A 19,986-nucleotide genomic window follows, 5' to 3' on the forward strand; every position below is an offset into this window, starting at 1 on the left:
GTGTCTATGCTTATATGTGTACTATAACTTATTTTTCCAACATTTCCTGAGTACTTACCATGGGTCAAACCCTTTACACATATTAATTCATTTAATCCCTAGATCTATGGTGTGAATTATTGTTGCCCTCAATTTTCAGATGGAGAAACTGAGGTACAGAGCAGTTAAGTAATAGAGCTGATAACTGGTAGAGCTAGGATACAAATCCAGGCTATCTGACTCCAGAGCCTGAGTGTAACCACTGTCCTATGCCGCATAAACCATGGGAAAGACCCCAGGAGGGGAGGCTCTGTGTTTTGTCACTATGCCCTTCTAGCTTGTGGGCACAGTTGGAGGGAATCCTGGTTGGGGAGGAGTGTTTGGGAAGAGGCTCCGTTCCAGCGTGGGGTTGATCAATAGAAGCGGGAAGAGTGAGAGCGTCACCGGGCAGCCCAGTCCTTCCCCCAACCCCCGCTTGGCTCCACCTTTCAACTGCAGTGAGCAAGCAAAATAGAAGCACATTGGAAGATGCTCGGTGCCTCACTCGCAGAGACGTGGGGCCTGGGAGAGAAGAGCAGGGGTTGGAGGGAGTACCAGAAAATGGTTACTTGGGGATGTGAAACAGAGGGCAGGGGCTAATGAGGGGGGTTGGTGTTGGGGTTTTCGGTGGTGAGTTTGTGAATGTTAAGATTAGGCTGACTCAGGGAGAGTGCCAGCCCATCCTGTATTACCCTCACCCCCCTGGCACAACCGCCTGACATTTTCACAATCAGTATAGAGACTGCCGGGAATCTGCAGACATCAGCCCCATCCCCCTCCCCACACACTGGCTGTTCCTTTGCCCTAGAGCTGGGCAGAGGACATGGGTACCTCTATCTGGGGACTCCAGCTGATCTCTCCAGGGTCATCCTCCAGATGCTCTTTTTCTAGGCTTTTGCTGCTCACTGTGTAACTTCAGTTTCTGCTGAGTTGAAGCTCAGCTCCCCACCCGCCTTTGGGTGAGATGGACACAAGCTTCATGAATCTCTGGAGAATGACTCTTGACATTTGAAATCTCTTTCTGCCCGCATCTCTTTATACTCCCCGCCCCCCAGATTTTTTTCTCTTAGAATGAATGAATGCAACTCCACGCTCCTTTCCTTCCCCACTCATTTCCTTGTTCTTTTGAGGTCTTTTCCTGAGTTAGCTTTACTTAGCAAGTTCTAAACTGAACGCCTGGGCCAAACATTAGGGCCGGAAGCTGCTGAGTTGTTAAGGGTTGGATGAGGACTGAAGGAGAACATTGGAGTGAGTGGAGAAGGCTTCTCATACTGGGAAGCCTGGCTGGGTTTCAAGAGGGGGGTACTGTTGGTGGTGTGGCCAAGTTCCAAATGTTGGACTGCAGCCAGTGCTCAAAGAAAAGGGGCCCTCAAGACAGTCTAAATGGCTCCCCGTGGGAAGTGACCTCCCAGTCCTTCTCCAGAAAATGCATGGGTTTCCCTTGGATCCTCAAAGATGAGAGCAGTCAAGTCATTTCCCCAGTGATTCCTCTCAATCACATTTATATTCTCTCTCTCCCAGCCACTCCCATAGTTCAAGCTTTGGCTACAGCCAGAATTCAGAGGCAGGCAGAAGGATTCCAGTGCTGGAGAGGTGGGTGGGGTGAGAAAGTCCTCATGTTGTGTGTGTTGGGGAGGAAGAGGCTGACCCTGGGACATATGCTCCAAGGCTCTGCTGCCAGATGAGGTGGAGGGAGAAGTTAACCCTGCAGTGTGTTCTGGAAGTGTTTGCCTGTTAGCTAGAGGCAGCAGCTGGAAAATGTGTAATCTGGGGAAGCTGAAAAACAGGGATCCCAGATGGAGGCAAAAAAGGTTGTTAGAGGGGGAAGGGGCTGGAGAAAGCCTCAGCTTCCACTGAGATCCGGCTGTAGCCTTTGCTGGGCCTGGACATTCATTTTTTTTTGAAAGCTCTATGCCCAAATAATTTTTAAAATTATTTTGAAATAGTTCTAGACTCAGAGGAAGTTGCAAAAATAGTACATGAAGTCCTGTGTACCCTTCACCCAGTTTCCCTCACTGGTGACATCTGATATAACTGTAGCACAATATCAAACCCAGGAAGCTGACATAGGGACACTGGTCACTGGCTTACAGGCCTTATTCGGTTTTCATCAGTGTTCTACACACATTTATTTGTGTGTGTCAGTGTGTGCGCGTGTGTGTAGTTCTACGCAGTTTTAGCCTGTGTATAGATTTGAATAACTACCACCAAAATCAGGATGCAGATCTCTTCATTACCACAAAGGAACTTCCTGTGCTATCTTTTTTTTTTTTTTTTTGCATTTATTTATTTAATTTATTGAGAGAGAGAGAGAGCACAAGCTGGGAGGAATGGCAGAGGGAGAGGGAGAAGCAGGCTCCCCACTGAGCAGGGAGCCCAGACTTGGGGCTGGATCCCAGGATCCCATGATCATGACCTGAGCCAAAGGCAGACGCTTAACCGACTGATCCATCCAGGCGCCTCTATTTATTTATTTTTGAAGTATAATTAACACACGATGTTATGTTAGTTTCAGGTGTAATGTGCTATCTTTTTATTCTCACCTCTTCCCATCCCTGTCCCCTGGCAGTCAATAATCTCTTCGTCATCTCTATAGTTTTAATTGGTTTTAATTTCATGACTTTCCAAACTCTTGACTCAAATACAAGAAGTTCTTGGCAGGTTGTTTATTCAAACACCGAGCTTCATTCTCCAGATCCCTCTAGCTTTTTCATTCCGCTCCCCCGCTTCACCTACAACGTTGTGGCCCATTCCAACAGTCTTGTCTCACTTCTCCTTTAGGGAAAATCGACATGTCTAAATTTACTAGGCTGGTCTAGGACTCTTACATTCCCCCGCCCTCCCTTGCCCCACTATTTATAGCCAGGCTAATTTTGGGCAGCCTCTCTCTCTTTTCCTGCTCCTTCCTCGTGTGGCGGGTGAGATGACTTCTCAAATATTTGGGCAGAGGAGGTCAGAAGCAGATTCTTGGCATTGTGGTTTCAGCCTTGGATTTAGCAGGAGCCAGTGGGGTGAAGATGAAGGGAGGCAGAAGCTGCAGGTGCAGAGAGGAAGGCACCTGGGCCTCTAAAGGCATTTGACCCAGGTTGGAGATCTTGGCTCAGAGTCAGGAGTCCTGGGTTCTATACTGATTTTACTACTCTGCATTCTCATATCAGCTCTACTGTCTGGGGCTCTGAGATAGAAAAGGGATAGAGAAGGCAGATCTGAGGGATAATAAAAGTAGGATCCTGGTGCCGGCTTGTTGGCAGCACATGTGTTTCCTCGATAGCCCCTAGTTAGAGGTGTGCTAGTCCCCTTGAGGGAATGTCTACAGTATAGTGTTGCAAAAACAGAGGCCCAAATCTTCAAATGTATAGTAACTTACCCAGGGCAAGGATTGTCCCAGGGCCAGCAGAGTGAGAGCCTACCTTTCTGTTTGTTTTTAAAAGTATAGTCTTGGAAAAAGAAATAAGAGAGACAAAGGGAGCATGGGAAGAGAAATTAGGTAGGGTGCATTGGGGCTTTTAAGAAAGTGAGGGAGAGGGGCACCTGGGTGGCTCAGTTGTTAAGCGTCTGCCCTTGGCACAGGTCATGATCCCAGGGTCCTGGGACCGAGCCCGGCATTGGGCTCCACGTTCGGTGGGAAGCCTGCTTCTCCCTCTCCCTCTCCCACTCCCCCTGCTTGTGTTCCTGCTCTCGCTATCTCTCTCTCTGTGAAATAAATAAATAAAATCTTAAAAAAAAAGAAAGGGAGGGAGAAAAGAAAAGATATATTTTTTAAGATTTCATATTTAAATAATCTCTCCCCCCAACGTGGGGCTCAACCTTATGGCCCTGAAGTAAGGGTCACATGCTCTCCCAACTGAGCCAGACAGGCACCCCATGAGAAGAGAAAATCTTAAGGATATGATAGACTTGGAGGGACAGAGACAACATTGGAGGCATTGAGAAGTCTTCAGAGAAGGGTTCCAAGTGATAGAGACAAGAAAGGGGACAAAAATAAAGTTTGGGATGAGACAAAACCAGATAATGAGAGAGGGAAGGGAAAGATGGATAGGTGGATATACAGAAGACCGACACCCAGTGAGAAGAGGAGGTGGGAGCAAGCGAGGTTCCAATTGTGCCAAATTATTTCCTATCTCTCCTCCTGGCCCCATTTCTGGATTGGAGTTATAAATAGCAGAGGGCTGGAAAATGTCCCCCCCCCCCCCCTTTGCTTCTGTCTCAGCCTGGGGGGAAGGGAGAGGAAGAGAGGCTTGTGGCTCCCTGTGGAGATCTTGCAAAGCCCCACCCAGATCCTTCATGGATCAGCCGGGGACGCTGCCCTCTCCAATCCTTTCCCGTCAGAGGTGGGAAAAGGACAGTTCAGGGAAGGGGTCTGTGAGTCGAAGACATCCTTTCCATCTCTCTGCCTCTTGGGTCCAATCTTTTTCATCCTTGCCCTTGCTCTTCTTTGACCCCCACTCCCTTTTCCCCAGCTTAATTAATTTCCTCTTCCTCTATCAATCACCCTCAGTAATTTTTTCTCCCTTCATTCCATTCCATTCCTTTTTTTTTTTTTTTTGAAAGCTCTATGCCCAAAGTGGGGCTGGAACTCACCATCCCAAGAGCAAGAGTCCCGTGCTCTAAGGACTGAGGCAGCCAAGAACCCCCCCAGCCCCCACCATTCCTTATTGATCAAACTCTTGCCCTTCTTTCTCCATCTCTTTTCTCTGTTTTCTTTCTACCTGCCTCCTTTGCTCTCCTCCCAGACCTGCTGAGTTTCTCTCTCTCCTGCTGCCTCTGTCTTTTCCTCAGTTCTCCTGAATGCTGACCATGTGGCTACTAGCATAGCCGTTGTCACTGCCGGGCTCTGGGTGGTGGGATGGGATGGGGCGGGATGTGGTTTGATTCAAAGAGCATGCTAGGCGCTCTACGTGACCACGGAGAGAAGGGAGCACCAAAAGACCACACAGGACCCTGCCCTTTCATCTCCCTGTCTGCATCTCTCTTCCCAGACTGTCCTTTAGCCTCAAGCACTTCTCATTTCTTACCCTCCTTTCTCTTTTTGGTCCCTTTCTGTCTGTACTTGTCTCTCCCTCCCCATCCCCAGGCACCGCCCCCACCACTCGGGGGCTGGGGCAGGAGTGGGGGGGGGAAGGGCAGGAGCGCGCAGGCGGGGGCGGGGCCAAAGCCCGGGTGGGGATCCTGGCGAGCAAGGCCGGTTCCCACCCCGAGTCGCCAGCCTGGACCTCCCTTTGCGACACCGCGAAGCCTCCACCTGCCGCGCGAGCGAGGGGCGGGGCGGAGGGCGGGGCCGGGGCGCTGCCCCTGGGAGGAGGCGGGAGCCGGAGCGCTCTCCTGGCCTGCGGCTGCTGCAGTCCTAGCCGGTGCTGGGGCAGCGGGGCAGCGAGGAGGTGGGGCGGCGCGGGGACGGGGCGGTGGAGCGGCGGGAGAGGGGTGGCGAGGAGAGAGATTGCGAGAGCCCTGAAAGACGTGCGAGACTCGAGACCAGAGACCCGCCGTGGGAGACCTGGGGCTGCGGGAGGGAGCGAGTTTTCTTGCGCTCGTGCGGAGCGCGCCCAGGGTTCGCCGCATGGCCGGGACTCCAGGCCGTGATCCTCGGGGCGCCCCCGGGATTTGTTACTTTCTTGGCTCCCTGCTGGCCGGACTGCTCGTCCCGGGTGCTGTCGCCTTCAATCTGGACGTGATGGGCGCCCTGCGCAAGGAGGGCGAGCCGGGTAGCCTCTTCGGCTTCTCTGTGGCTCTGCACCGGCAGTTGCAGCCCCGACCCCAGAGCTGGTGAGTCACTGCACCCGCCCAGAGTCCCCGTGCCCGAGCCACAGACTTCCCCCCAACCCCCCACCCCATCTCTCAGTCTTCCAACCCCATGACGATTCAGGGTATCCACAGATATCCCATACTTCAACCTTGCCTTACCTGCCTTGGGTCCGGAGACGTACCCTCAGGGCCTGAGACCCAGGGTCTTGCTTTGGGGATGAGTTGGAGAGGGAGGCCCTTGTCTTGGCAGGTTTCCCCCAACTTGCATCCTTGCCTCAGTCCCAGGGTCTGGGACTCCCCTCCTTCAGAGGGCTGGATTCCCTCAGGAAGGGGGGCTGGACATCTCGTCTCTGCTTAGGGCAGGAGGAGAGGGAAAGGACGGAGAGGTTGAAGACTCCATGGGAGGGATGGAGGGTAGACTCCAGAAATAACTTCCCGTCAGAGCATTGCCATGGGGTGGGATGAAGACAGCAGGACATTGGAGGCCAGGAGAGCCCTGCCATTCTATTCTGTGGCTCAAGACCACGGGGAGGTTGGAAGAGGACCTGGGAGGGTATGGCAGCTGGTACTAGATGGTTTTATGACAGAATGACAGGAAGCAGAGCCCCCAAAAGTTGTAGCAGCAGCAGCGAGAGAGAGCGAGAGCGAGCGAGCGAGAGAGAGAGAGAGAGATATCCAGGAGGGATGCTGGCCAGGTTGTTCTCCTTCCTCCTCCTCAGGAAATTTCCAGGTCTAGGAATCTCAGCATTGGGGGAAAGCAGGGAGGAGTGAGGGGCAGAGGACAATTCTAGTTATTTTCTAATCAGTTCAGGACTCATGGGAGATGGACACATATGTGTGGGGCCTGTGTCTGTCATGTTTCCTGTGCTGTTGGCTCCAGCTACATGTATGATTTTAAAAAGAGAGACAAGGGGAAGAAAGCTTCCCACCCCCCTCCTGCCAGGGGGCTTTTCTTTCCTAGGCTGGTGCCTAAGCCACACTAAGTGTCCATTACTGGGATCAATGCTGTCCACTGGGATTGTCTTCTCCCTGATACCATTGGCTTGGGGGCAGAGGGTAGGGACAGGAGCTCATTTCTCTTACCCTGCTCGAGGAGGAGGGGCTAGCTCTAATCTTTTTTCTTCCATTATCCCTGTCATCAGGGAGCATGGTCAGTGGTCCCCCAAACTTTGGAAGAGATAGAAAGCAACTGACTTCATCTCTTCTTCAGCCCTTCTATCTGCTTCCTACCTCATCTCTGTCTCCCTCCCTCCCTTCTTCCCCCATCAGCCAGAGTTCCAGGACTGGAGGCCTTTTTAGGACATGCTGAACTCTCTGAGCTATTTCCAGGCAAATTCTAGGTTATTTTTAATAGCTTGGTCTCTTGTTATTTCCCCCTCCTCTCTGAAGGTGGCCCCTGATTCGGTCTCCGAGAGCCAAGCTGGGGGCTTTCCCAGGGGGACCTGACTGCCTAACCCTGCTTTTGCTCCAGCAAGGGGTGCTCTGCTGCCTGGTGGCACATGAGAGACCAGCGGCCTTGCTCAGTCCCTAGCTTGTGTGTTGCAGGTCGCCTTCACCAGCATCCACTGATCGAAAGGCCTCACCTGTTTTGATGTCTTTCAATCTTCCCCCTGGATGAAACTTTGAAGCCTAACCTTCTTTGCTCTGTGGCTTCAGCCTCATTTATATCTTGCAACTGTAAAACGGAGTTAAGCACTAGTACTACCAGGTAGTTGTGGGGTTTAAGAGTTCTTAGTATATAGAAAGCCCTTAGAATAGCGCGAGGCCCAGAGGGAGTGCTGTGAAAGTGTTAGCACTGTGATTCGTGTATCATGCTCCACAGAGCTAGAGAATAGCTTCAGTGCCTTACTGCAAGCCTGGATCCAAACGCTTGGCTGGATCTCCCTGGTTAAGTCAGCCTTCAGGCCAAGCACCCTCCCCAGAGGGCCACCCAGATTGAGAGTCAGGGAGGGCAGGCCTTGGGTCAGAGCCTTGGAGTGTGTGCAGAATTGAGAGGTGCGGTGGTAGTGGGCTACTCCTTTGCTTCCACTTAGCCAGGCTGCTGGGGAATCCCTCTGCCCCCAGCTGCCAACACGTTCTTGCTTTTGCCTGCAGTGGCTGCAGCGGAGGCTCTTGTTCTGTCCGGAGGCCTGGGGTGGCTGGGGATGGTGGGATGAAGCCAGAAAAGTGTGTGATGGGCGCAGAGGTGGAGGGACTAGAGAGGCCGCATGTGGGAACTCTTGTTCCAGGGAGGGTGGGCTGGTCTGGTCCCCACTGAGAGTGAGGCTGGCCATATATATGTATGCGGACCAGCTTCTTTCCTCCATGTGGACCCCTTCCCTCCACCCTCCTCCCTACTCTAGACCTCTAGGGGAGATATTAGCTTCTCTTGGTGCTTAGCTATGTGCTATGAATAAGAGAGCCCCAGTCCTCCAAGATATGGCCATCTCTGAGTTTGGAGGTGGGGGGATACTCTGGACTTGTCTGAAAGTTGGCCATGCCACCTGGTTTCCTTCTCTGTGCAGGGTACCCTTCCCTTCCCTTCCTTCTGTTCTTTTTCTGGAGTGGTCTGTCTCAGTGTTCTGGAGATGGCCTGTCATTGGTATGGTGGAAAATGCATGGGTTTTGGAATTAGGCAGATGTGGATTTAAATTCCAGCATCCTGCTTAACGCGTCTCAGTGGGTTTCCTCATCCGAAAGACAAGAAAAGAATCCTCACATAGGATTGTCATGAAGCTTAAACGAGAGCATGCATGAAAGCTGCCTAGCCTGATGTCTGGACCATTAGGTAGAGGGTGACCAATGTTAGTTCCTCATATCCCTGGCATCTAGCCGAGGGCCTGACCCACAGTAGGTGCTGAATAATGTTACTGCCTGTCTCACCGGTGCCTGACATGGGGCTTGGCAGGCGATAGGTTCCCAGTACATAGTTGTTAATGAATGCCGAATGCATGCCCTCTTCCTTGCCGCTCCCCGCCCCCTGCTTGGTCTGGACGCCGGCTCTGATGCGGGACGACAGCTGCTAAGAGACCAGAGCTGTGGGAAGGGAGAGTGGCTCTGTGCCCTCCCCTCCTCCTCAGAACTGGCCCAGTGCCCTGTAGATGCCTGTCTGCAATATTGCCTGAACAGCTTCGGGCCCTGTCCCCCAGCAAGGGAGATGGAGGAAAAGAGTGTGGGAGAGAGGCCTCGGGGTTTGCCCTGCCTCCACTTTTGAGTCTCTCCTGTGAAGAGAGATCCTTGTAGTCAGCTGGGTGCCAGTCACCTCACCTTACCCCTTCCTTCACTCCTGGCCTGGGGTTCAGCCCCAGGGGACCCAGGCAGCCTCCATTCCCAGCACAGTCCTCCCCTGGGGAAGAAGCCTTGGCTGTGATCATGGAAAATTGTCCTGCCAAGAAAGTTGTAGCTGGGAAAGTGTCTGAGGGGGAGGTAGGAGAGAGGACAGGGTGGGGGCAGGGAGGGTGGGAGGAATGGGGAAAATCATGGATGTGGGGAGGGGAGGGACGATGGATGGGAAAGGGGATTCAGGGTATGGGCAGAAAATGGGGGTAGGATGGGAGACAGATGAGAAATTTGCCCCTACCTCCATGCCAGCTAGAGTGACAGATAGAATCCCGGGCTGGCAGTGTTGCTGGGAGGATGGGGTCTCTGATGGGTCCCTGATGAAGGGTGACGAAGGACAGGCCCATATCTAGCCCCTTGCTTGGCCTCTGAAGCTGGTCCCTGGGCCACCTCGTGGTGCCAGTCTGGGCCCCTGTTACTTTTGCTCTCAGCATTCTTGGCATTTCTGGGAGGGTTCCAACTGGACTGGGTTTGGGGAGGAGGGCAGAGCTTGGGGATGGGGCCAGGAAGTGGGTAGGAAAGGCCTGGTCAGGAACAGGTGCTGGGAACAGGCGGTTCTTTCAAACTAGCTGTGCTGGCCAGGCCACTTGGCTTGGCGTGCGCGTGCACGCGCGTGTGTGTGTGTGCATGTGCGCGCACGCGCGTGTCTGTGTGTGTGTATCCACAGTGCACGTGGGCCCTCATCCAGAGAGTATGTGCATATGTAATGTGATGATTGCATGGCCAAGCGTATTAATTTGCCCTTGCCAGGACTCGGGGAACCTGACTTCTGGCCTTCCTCCTTAGTTCTTCAACATTTGCTTGGTTCTGAGGGGTCGGGTCTGGGCAGTGCTGGGGAGGCACGGCACTCTGGCTGCCAAAGCTGGCCCCTGCCCCATTGTGCAGGCTGCTGGTGGGTGCTCCGCAGGCCCTGGCTCTGCCTGGGCAGCAGGCGAATCGCACCGGAGGCCTCTTCGCTTGCCCCCTGAGCCTGGAAGAGACTGACTGCTACAGAGTGGACATCGACCGCGGAGGTGAGGACCCCGCAGGGTTGGGGAGGGGGCATGGCACAGGAAGGGGAGGAGAGGACTCGGCCTCCTCTTCCCTCTCCTCATTTCCACCATCCTGCCTCCAGCTGACGTGCAGAAGGAGAGCAAGGAGAACCAGTGGTTGGGAGTCAGTGTTCGGAGCCAGGGACCTGGGGGCAAGATTGTCGTGAGTACCATTTCTTGTGACTGTGTGCCAGGGTGGGGGTGTGTGTGTGCACAGGTGTGCTTATAGAACACAGGTTGGCGTGTCGTATGATGGCCTCATTCCCAGGACCAAAGGTAGAAGACATGGTGCCTGTCCTTATAAATTTAAAACCATCTAAGCATCCATCTATCCATTTGTCAGACTCTTACTGAGAACCTTTTAAGCATCAGGCATTGTGCTAGTTACTGAGAGAGGAAATGTAAAGATGGGAAAAAGCCTGGTCCATGGCTCACAAAGCCTACTGAATAGTTCTGGAGACTCTCGTTCTCTGTTTCTCTCTGTATCATCACTAACACGTGCAAACACAATTAATAATTGGAGTCACCGTAGGGCAGAATATGGTTAATGTTTTTTTTTTTTTTTAAAGATTTTATTTATTTATTTGAGAGAGAGCATGAGAGGGGGGAGGGTCGGGAGGGTCAGAGGGAGAAGCAGACTCCCTGCCGAGCAGGGAGCCTGATGCGGGACTCGATCCAGGGACTCCAGGATCATGACCTGAGCCGAAGGCAGTCGCTTAACCAACTGAGCCACCCAGGCGCCCCTATGGTTAATGTTTTTGAAGAATTTTTTAAATTTTTGTTTATTTGAGAGATTGAAAGTGAGAGAGAGAGCATGAGCAGGGGGAAGGGGGAGCAGACTCTCCGCTGAGCAGGGAGCCCGATGCGGGACTCGATCCCGGGACTCCAGGATCATGACCTGAGCCGAAGGCAGTCTCTTAACCAACTGAGCCACCCAGGCGCCCCTATGGTTAATGTTTTTGAAGAATTTTTTAAATTTTTGTTTATTTGAGAGATTGAAAGTGAGAGAGAGAGCATGAGCAGGGGGAAGGGGGAGCAGACTCTCCGCTGAGCAGGGAGCCCGATGCGGGGCTGGATCCCAGGACCCTGGGATCATGACCCGAGCGGAAGGCAGACGCGTAACCGACTGCGCCACCCAGGCGCCCCAGAATATGGTTAATGTTAAGGGAGCGGTACAGTCCCCAGTATGTGAAAGTCCAAAGGAGGAGTGGAGAGAAAAGACTCCCGCGGGGGCAGTGCGGGGTAGAGTTCAGCCAGCCTTTCAAGAATAAGCAATGCTTCAAGAGTGGAGAGAGGAGGAAGTTCTTCGCAGGCCAAGTGGTGGCACTTACAAAGATCCAGAGTCAGGACCAGCTTGGCCTGTCGGGGATAAGCACATAGGGGGTGCTGTGTGCTGGCTTAGTGGGGCCTGGGTCCCCAGGCAGAATGCGGAACAAGGCTTCTTCCTAACAGCGCAGGGAAGTGAGCGCAGCTGGGATAGGTATGTGTATGTCGCCTAGCGCTGGGCTGGGTGGTGGTGCCCAAGTAATGTGTGTGTGTCTGCGTGCTTGGCTGCACGTGGGCTGTGTAGCTCCAGCAGGTCACTGGCCCACACGGGGCTGAGGGGCGGATGACCCCGTGTCGCTTCCTCCCACAGACCTGCGCGCACCGCTACGAGGCTCGGCAACGAGTAGACCAGATCCTAGAGACCAGGGATGTGATTGGTCGCTGCTTTGTGCTAAGCCAAGACCTGGCCATCCGTGATGAGCTGGATGGTGGCGAATGGAAGTTCTGTGAGGGGCGCCCCCAGAGCCACGAACAATTTGGGTTCTGCCAGCAGGGTACAGCTGCTGCCTTCTCCCCCGACAGCCATTACCTCCTCTTTGGGGCCCCGGGAACCTATAACTGGAAGGGTGAGTCACCCCTCAGGGAGGGGAGAAGGGAACCAAAACGTCCTCTTACCTCAGAGATGGGACTGGGGGCAGCACGTGGCCAAGCATGCCCACACGTTCACTGCCATGTCGCCCTGGGGCACTGCCGCGTCCTCCACCCCCGGCATGCCAGCACGCACGCGAGTGGGGGAGTCTCCCCGCCTTCGAATGGCTGAATGTTGCCCACCATGCTGGCATGAGCCCCCACACGCACGGCTGGGCCTGCTCGCTCCAGCGCGCCCGCCCCACGGCATCACCCCCTTTCCCGTCTCCGCACGCTGCCGCGGGCTGAGCTGACACTCGGTGAGTGGGGCGGCAAGTCTGTGGGACCGGCGGCTTGGGCTGGGGAAGGGGAAGGGGTAGAGATAGGGCTGCGAAGGAGAGGAGGGGCTTCCCTGTGTGCCTGTCTTAACTGGTGTCTGGCCTGAGAGGTGCTCCTCGCTCCCTGGCCCGGGCACTAACAGGTCTGTCCTTGCAGGCACCGCCAGGGTGGAGCTCTGTGCGCAGGGCTCAGCGGACCTGGCGCACCTGGACGACGGGCCCTACGAGGCGGGGGGTGAGAAGGAGCAGGACCCCCGCCTCATCCCGGTCCCTGCCAACAGCTACTTTGGTAGGGACCCCTCCCTGGCCCAGAGCTGCTCTAACCCTCTGCTCCTCTCTCTTGTCCTCCCTCTCCACGCTCCCATCCTTCTGTCTCTGTCTCTGTCTCTGTCTCTCACCTTTTCTCTCTCTGTCTTTCTGTTTCTGATTCTTATCTCTCTGGTCTTTTTGTCTCTCTCATATTCTTTCTCTCCCTCTTCCTCTTCTACCTCCTTCTTCTTGCCTTTATGTCTGGCTCTGTCTCCCCACTCTGTGGCCCCTCCTCTGGATGTCCCTTCCCTGGTGTTTCCCCCCACCTGCCCCCCGCAGGGTTGCTCTTTGTGACCAACATTGATAGCTCTGACCCTGACCAGCTGGTGTATAAAACTTTGGACCCCGCTGACCGGCTCCCAGGACCAGCCGGAGACTTGGCCCTGAATAGCTACTTAGGTTTGTAAGCTCCCACCACGTCCCCCTGGGCCCTGGGGGCTTGGCCTGGCCTCCCCTCCTCTCCTGCCCTGCCCTCACCAACACACACCCAGGGAAATACATATTGGGCCCAAATTTCAAAGAAGAGCTAGGCCCAGTGACCAGGCCGGAGAAGATGCCCCGAGGGGGATGGCCTAGGGGGCTGTGAACAGGGCTCTCCATGGAGGAAGAACCAGGTGGGTTGAGGCTGTACTGGGAGAGGAGGGTAGAGCTCTAGTGGGACTTGCTCTGAGGGATGGAGAGTGGACACATGCCAGAGAAAGGTCTATCCTTGTTGGTAAGTCCCTCTCATTGTTTCATCTGCAGCCCTGTGCAAAGGGGGAGGAAACCAGGCCTGGGAGATGTTTGGGTGAATCAAATTCTTTCCCACTCCCCCTTCTCTCCCCTCTATCCACATGAAGACTTCCCTTCCCTGCCAGCAGGGATGGAGTGGGGGGCAAAGAAGGTGCATTAGATGGGGCTGGGGCCTCCTGGGTGTGCAGAAGGTAGAGCAGCTCCCTGGGGACCTTAGGCATGGTGCCCTGCTCGGCTCTTGCCCAGCTGGCTGACCTTCCTAGCCATTGCCTTTCTCTTTCTTCCCCAGTCCCTGAGGCTGACCTCATTGCACTTCTTGTGCCAAACTCTAGTCTCTGGGTGTGGGAGGGCTGCCAGGCCCTTGGAGGGGGAGGCAGGGCAGTCCAGCTGTGGTGGTGATAAACTGGAGGGCACCTGTACCTTTTGGCTCCAGACCTGTGAGGAGGGGGCAGAGTGGGGGGGGCGGTGCCTGGACGCAGCTAGGCTCCTGAGTCTTTCTGGGAGGGCTCACTGGTAAGTCACCCCCCGCCAGGTTTCTCCATTGACTCGGGGAAGGGTCTGGTGCGTGCAGAGGAGCTGAGCTTTGTGGCAGGGGCCCCCCGTGCCAACCACAAGGGCGCTGTGGTCATTCTGCGCAAAGACAGTGCCAGCCGCCTGGTGCCCGAAGTTGTGCTGTCTGGGGAGCGCCTGACCTCTGGCTTTGGCTACTCGCTGGCTGTGGCTGATCTCAACAATGATGGGTGAGAATGGGCACAGGGGAGTGGAGCCTGGGGGAGGCTGGGCGGGCCTCCGGCATCTTTCTGACTGCCGTGGCTGGGGAGGGAGCCACACTGACTGTTTCCCTCTCTCCGTAGCTGGGCAGACCTGGTAGTGGGTGCCCCTTACTTCTTTGAGCGCCAAGAAGAGCTGGGGGGTGCCGTGTATGTGTACATGAACCAGGGGGGTCACTGGGCTGGGGTCTCCCCTCTCCGGCTCTGTGGCTCTCCTGACTCCATGTTCGGGATCAGCCTGGCTGTCTTGGGGGACATCAACCAAGATGGCTTTGCAGGTGTGATTGGGAACTGGAAAGCCCCGGGGGAGGGAGGGTCAGAGGCAGGGATGGGGAAGCGCCTCAGAGGTCAGGGGGAGGCCTTCTGACGGCTCTGGGAGAGAAGCAACCTGGGCTGGCATCTGAGCTTTACCATTTACCAGCTTTGTGACTTGGGTCAAGTAAACTTTCCGAGCTGGTAATATCTGCAGAGAGTAGCTAAGAGGCTTAAAAATGATGTGTGTAAGATGCCTGGGACTTAGTAGCCTCTCAATAAAATAGAAAACATACTATATGGAACTGAGTGACTGAGGGAAGGTTGGGGTCCGGATGACTGCCCCCCCCCGCCCCACCCCAGTCTGATTACCTTTTTCTCATACCCACAGATATCGCTGTGGGGGCTCCCTTTGATGGGGATGGGAAAGTCTTTATCTACCATGGGAGCAGCCTGGGGGTTGTCCTCAAACCTTCCCAGGTGAGGGGTTCGTTGGGATGAGGTGTGGGGGGAGTGGGTGTGGGGGGAGTTAGGGGGGCAGCAGAGGGCAGGGGGCAGAGCTGGGGGTCATGCTGTGGGGGAGCTGATGGTCTGGTCCTGCAGGTGCTGGAGGGTGAGGCCGTGGGTATAAAGAGCTTTGGCTACTCCCTTTCGGGTGGCCTGGACGTGGATGGGAACCATTACCCGGACCTACTGGTCGGCTCCCTGGCCGACACTGCTGTGCTTTTTAGGTGAGCTCCTTCCTCTCCTCTGCCTCTGCCTCTGCCTCTGCCTGCCTGGGATCAGCTGCCCTCTTTCCCTGCCTCAGAGTCTCATGTTTCTTGTGCTCGACTCCCCATTCCCCAGGGCCAGACCGGTCCTTCATGTCTCCCACGAGGTCTTCATTGCTCCCCGAGCCATCGACCTAGAGCAGCCTAACTGTGTTGCTGGCCACTCGGTCTGGTGAGGCGGGGTCCAAGGGGAGGCAGGGAGATTTCAGGGCCCACTTTTCCCCACTCTCCCTTTCTCTGCCCAGTGCGGGGCTGGGGGCTGGGGCCGGGGGGCAGGAGTGAGGCATTGGCCCATCAGCCTGGCCTGGCTCAGGAGCTACCCTTGCCCCCACAGCGTGGACTTGAGGGTCTGTTTCAGCTACATTGCAACCCCCAGCAGCTACAGCCCTATTGTGGGTGAGTGAAGTCCTCCTCCCCTTTCCTGCCCCGCTGGGCTTCAGGGTGGGTCACTCTGAGGTAGAGAGACGGGCATCTCAGAGATAGGGTTAGATTAGAGCAGTTCCCCAGCTCACTGGCTCTTCTTTTCTCTCCACATGCCACAGCCCTGGATTATGTGTTAGATGGAGACACGGACAGGAGGCTCCGGGGCCAGGTCCCCCGTGTGACCTTCCTGAGCCGTGGCCTAGATGACCCCAAGCACCAGGCCTCAGGCACCGTGTGGCTGAAGCACCAGCATGACCGAGTCTGTGGAGACACCATGTTCCAGCTACAGGTGGGCCCTGACCCCTTGGCCTCTGAGGGTCATTGTCACTGCATGATTTCTTTTTTTTTGATTCCTTTTAGCTTCTTCCCTAATATGCTCACAGCTCATTCTTTGATCTCAACTTTTGGGAAGCCTCCCTTATGGGCTGACCTCCTCTTCACCTGCTGCCTTCTTGTGCCTTCTGCCTTCTGTGTGCAGAGTACAAGTTCTATCCTCCCTGGAGATGGAGATGGCAGGTTCCCTTGTCATACCTGGTCCTCAAAAGCCCTGGATCCTGGTCTCCTCCCTTTTCCACCCCAGTCGCTCTCCCTCCCCCTCACTCTGGTTTCTACCTCTCTCTCTCTCATCTCTGCAAGCTTCTTGCCAGGTTTCAGAATCTGTGCTAGGTCTGGCTGGGGCCTGAGGGTTGTTCTAGTGTCCACGTCCATCCTTCCTCTTCCCAGGAGAATGTCAAAGACAAGCTTCGGGCCATTGTGGTGACTCTGTCCTACAATCTCCAGACTCCACGGCTCCGGCGACAGGCTCCTGGCCAGGGGCTGCCTCCAGTGGCCCCCATCCTCAGTGCTCACCAGCCCAGCACCCAGCGGGCAGAGGTGAGCATGGGTTCTGGCTTAGCTCAGGAGAAGGAGCTGGAAGGAGTAATGATCATCATCCCTCACAGTGACAAGCATTCATAGCTTCCAAAACTCTTTCACAGGCTACCCCAGCAGTTCCCCATGTCTCTTGGTGTTGTGACAAGTAGACCACAAAATGGAAAATGGCTCAAGTGATCATGTGTTCCTCGTTAGAGGGGACACTGATCTTCCATTCTATGCGTTCATTCAGGGGCCCAGGCTGATGGGGATCTGTCATCCTCAGATGTGGCCCCCAAGGTCCTTAGGTCACCTCTATCCCTGTCAGCTGGAAGGGGGAGCGTGAAGCTCCTCGTATGGCTCTCCTGGCCAGCCTGGAAGTGATGCCCTTCACTTCTCTTCACATTCTAAATCCAGAATCAGTTACACGCAAGGGAGGCTAGGGAGATGTGGTCTGGCTGTGGGCTAGCCTTCTGGCCTCTACCTCAGCGCCATCACTGCTCGTTTTACTGAGGAGGACACAGCTCAGGGTGGTTCGGTGACCGGCTCAGTATCACACCGCTAGTAAGCAGCAGATCTGAGGGTTGAAGCCCTGTTGCTTAATCTTGTGATACTCCACCCCACTGTGTGCCTTGGCGACACATTCACCTCCTGCCTCACCCCTAGGAATGACCCTCTCCTCACATCTCTCCCTAGATCCACTTCCTGAAGCAAGGTTGTGGTGAAGACAAGATCTGCCAGAGCAATCTGCAGCTGGTCCATGCGCGCTTCTGTGCCCGCATCAGTGACACGGAGTTCCAGCCTCTGCCCATGTGAGGGGGGAGCGAGGGGGCAGCTGGGGTGGGAAGGCAAGAGTTCAAGGAAGAGAAGGAATCCCTCTCAGGAGGGCCAGGCCGAGGGGCGGGGCTGAGCTTGCAGACCGAGGGCGGAAGCTGATAATTCAGAAGATGAGGGTCAGCGATGGGGCCACAGAGGCTCTCCTGGCAAGGAATAACATGCCTGCACAGGACGTATAACAATACACAGTTTATGTGCAGTGCACTGTTTAGTCTCCCCAACCCAGTGAGGTAGGCATTATTATTAGCTCCTTTGTGGATGGAGAACAGGGGGCCTAGAAAGGTTAAGCTCCTTGCCCCAGGTGAGGAAGTAGGGGAGCTTGGACTGGAACAGCGGTCTCCAGGCTCCCCATCTGGTTCTCTTGAGTGTGGGAAGACCTGAGGCTTGGACTGGCATGGAGGCCGATGTGGGGGAGCCAGTGGGAGGGGAGACCAGGGAGTGGAGGCAGGCAGCATGCCCCGGGTGGGGAGCAGGCAGGAGAGGGAGAGGCAAAGGAAGATGTTCAGATTTAGAGTGTGAGTGGGATCTGACCTCCAGGGATGCAGATGGGACAACAGCCCTGTTTGCCCTGAGTGGGCAGCCGGTCATTGGCCTGGAGCTGACGGTCACTAACCTGCCCTCGGATCCAGCCCAGCCCCAGGCTGATGGGGATGATGCTCACGAAGCCCAGCTTCTGGTCACCCTCCCTGCCTCTCTGCACTACTCAGGAGTCCGCGCCCTGGACCCCGCGGTGAGGGCCTGCGGCAGGGTGGGGTGGGGTGGCGGGGGCTCTGGTAACCCGGACTGACCTCTCCTCCTTTCCTCACTGCAGGAGAAGCCGCTCTGCCTGTCCAATGAGAATGCCTCCCACGTCGAGTGTGAGCTGGGGAACCCCATGAAGAGAGGTGCCCAGGTTGGCATGTCAGCCCTTATCCCTGTCCGAGTGCCTCTCTAAGCCCTGAGCCCTTCTCCAGCCCCTAGCCTTCCCTGACTCTAATCGCTCTCCACTCTTGGCCTAGGTCACCTTTTACCTCATCCTTAGCACCTCAGGGATCACTATTGAGACCACAGAGCTGGAAGTGGAACTGCTCCTGGCCACGTGAGCCTGGGGGGGCTGGGGGTGGTGAGGGTAGGGGCAGCTGGGTTGATGTCCACCTGGATGGGGCTCTGCTGTTTTCATCGGAGCCCTTGGGGTGGCGCCCATGCCCCATTGCCCATGCGTGCTCCTGCCCACACACCAGGATCAGCGAGCAGGAGCTTTATCCGATCTCTGTCCGAGCTCGTGTCTTCATTGAGCTGCCACTGTCCATCACAGGGTAAGCTCTGCCCAAATGGGCGCATTGGCTGGAGGGGTGGGCATTGCTACTCCCAAGCCCTGGCCTGGGCTCTGCCTCCTGACCCTCCAGTCAGCCAGGCCCCAGGCCTCCTCAGCCCCCCCGTTCTGACCCTTCCACGCCAGGCTGGCCATTCCCCAACAGCTCTTCTTCTCTGGTGTGGTGCGGGGTGAGAGCGCCATGAAGTCTGAACGGGATATAGGCAGCAAGGTCAAGTATGAGGTCACGGTGAGTGTCCTGGTAAGGCCCCTGGTCAGGCCCCTCCCTTCTTGGCACAGAGACTGGCTGAGGCATGTTCCAAGGCTGTGGTTCTTCCACCCTATGGTAGCATGATGATCCAGCGAGTTCAAGGCCTCCCCTTGCTCCTGGACCTTGATTGTGGGCAGGTGTTTTTGTTGGGGCCTTGGCTGACCATTTCCTGGTCATCCCTGTGTGGACATCTCACCTGCTGGTCTGGTAGACCATGAGGGTCCAGGGAAGCTTTTCTGCCAGGGGCTTTAGCTGGGGGTTGGGGACAGTGGGGGAGGGCTGATGTCTCTCCTTAAAACTCTGCCCGTGCTTGGCTGGGGCCTCCCCTCGCAGGGACATCTCCAGGCCTTCCTGGTTTTGGCGTAGGCAGAGGATGTTGCCTGGTGGGGTCTAGGATCCCAAGTCTTTGTTGAAATTCTGCTTCCTGAGGCCTTCCCCTCAGCCCTTGTCCCCTCTGTCTCTGCAGATTTAAGGCCCACTCAGAAACGGAGCACCCTCCCTTCACACTCCCTTCTGCCCACAGGTCTCCAACCAAGGCCAGTCGCTGAACACCCTAGGCTCTGCCTTCCTCAACATCATGTGGCCCCATGAGATAGCCAACGGGAAGTGGCTGCTGTACCCCATGCGGGTGGAGCTGGAGGGCGGGCAGGGGCCCAGGCAGAAGGGGCTCTGCTCCCCGAGGCCCAACATCCTCCAGCTGGTGAGGCTTAGGCAGGGTGGTCAGGGCCACTGAGGCAGGGTGGAGGGGGGTTAGACTTTGGGAAGGATGTCATGGCGGCTGTGGGAGGCTGTGGGGGCCCAGGGGGAAGGTAGTGGGGAGGAGATGGCATCTCAGGATGGCTTTGTTGGGAGGGACACTCACTGCTCCCACTCCCCGCATCCAGGATGTGGACAGCAGGGACAGACGGCGACGGGAACTGGAGCAGCCGGAACAAGAGGAGCATCCTGAGCAGCTGGAGCCCAGCACGTCCTGGTGGCCGGTGTCCTCCGCTGAGAAGAAGAAAAACATCACTCTGGTGAGGGCAGGGCAAACACGGTACAGTCCGAATGAGGGGCGGGGCTGTTGGTGATGTCACAGGGGATGCGGGGGGCAGGGAGCTTTAGGGTGCTGGGCGTCCAGGAGGCTGGCCTGTTGACAG

The 19,986-nt window shown here is 55.7% G+C and overlaps 1 protein-coding gene across 7 annotated transcripts in view; it reads left to right on the top strand.

The window, feature by feature from the left end:
- Positions 1 to 5,392: 5,392 nt before the first annotated feature.
- The window catches only part of ITGA7 (integrin subunit alpha 7), a 32,159-nt gene continuing 17,565 nt past the window's right edge, over positions 5,393 to 19,986 (top strand). For 2 of the 7 annotated variants that reach the window (XR_008505967.2, XM_064591125.1), the window contains exons 1-22: positions 5,393 to 5,781; positions 9,964 to 10,091; positions 10,193 to 10,272; positions 11,746 to 12,001; positions 12,498 to 12,629; positions 12,929 to 13,048; positions 13,914 to 14,121; positions 14,236 to 14,429; positions 14,795 to 14,883; positions 15,007 to 15,134; positions 15,250 to 15,345; positions 15,508 to 15,569; positions 15,716 to 15,885; positions 16,320 to 16,469; positions 17,145 to 17,260; positions 17,823 to 18,015; positions 18,097 to 18,177; positions 18,284 to 18,363; positions 18,506 to 18,580; positions 18,724 to 18,826; positions 19,371 to 19,547; positions 19,732 to 19,863. Coding sequence is in view for 6 of the 7 variants with exons in the window: in XM_064591125.1 (XP_064447195.1) it covers positions 5,576 to 5,781; positions 9,964 to 10,091; positions 10,193 to 10,272; positions 11,746 to 12,001; positions 12,498 to 12,629; positions 12,929 to 13,048; positions 13,914 to 14,121; positions 14,236 to 14,429; positions 14,795 to 14,883; positions 15,007 to 15,134; positions 15,250 to 15,345; positions 15,508 to 15,569; positions 15,716 to 15,885; positions 16,320 to 16,469; positions 17,145 to 17,260; positions 17,823 to 18,015; positions 18,097 to 18,177; positions 18,284 to 18,363; positions 18,506 to 18,580; positions 18,724 to 18,826; positions 19,371 to 19,547; positions 19,732 to 19,863 (2,976 nt within the window). In the remaining variant the exon portion in view is untranslated. Of the gene's footprint in view, positions 5,782 to 9,963; positions 10,092 to 10,192; positions 10,273 to 11,745; positions 12,002 to 12,497; positions 12,630 to 12,928; positions 13,049 to 13,912; positions 14,122 to 14,235; positions 14,430 to 14,794; positions 14,884 to 15,006; positions 15,135 to 15,249; positions 15,346 to 15,507; positions 15,570 to 15,715; positions 15,886 to 16,319; positions 16,470 to 17,144; positions 17,261 to 17,822; positions 18,016 to 18,096; positions 18,178 to 18,283; positions 18,364 to 18,505; positions 18,581 to 18,723; positions 18,827 to 19,370; positions 19,548 to 19,731; positions 19,864 to 19,986 lie in introns of those variants that run through there. The other 5 variants (XM_045873257.3, XM_045873254.3, XM_045873256.3 and 2 more) reach the window with 5 other exon arrangements.

Source organism: Mirounga angustirostris, unplaced genomic scaffold, assembly GCF_029215605.1.
Source record: "Mirounga angustirostris isolate CCGP_5_RB_7025 unplaced genomic scaffold, mMirAng1.0.hap1 SCAF_5, whole genome shotgun sequence".
In the NCBI taxonomy this organism is placed as follows: Eukaryota; Metazoa; Chordata; class Mammalia; order Carnivora; family Phocidae; genus Mirounga; species Mirounga angustirostris.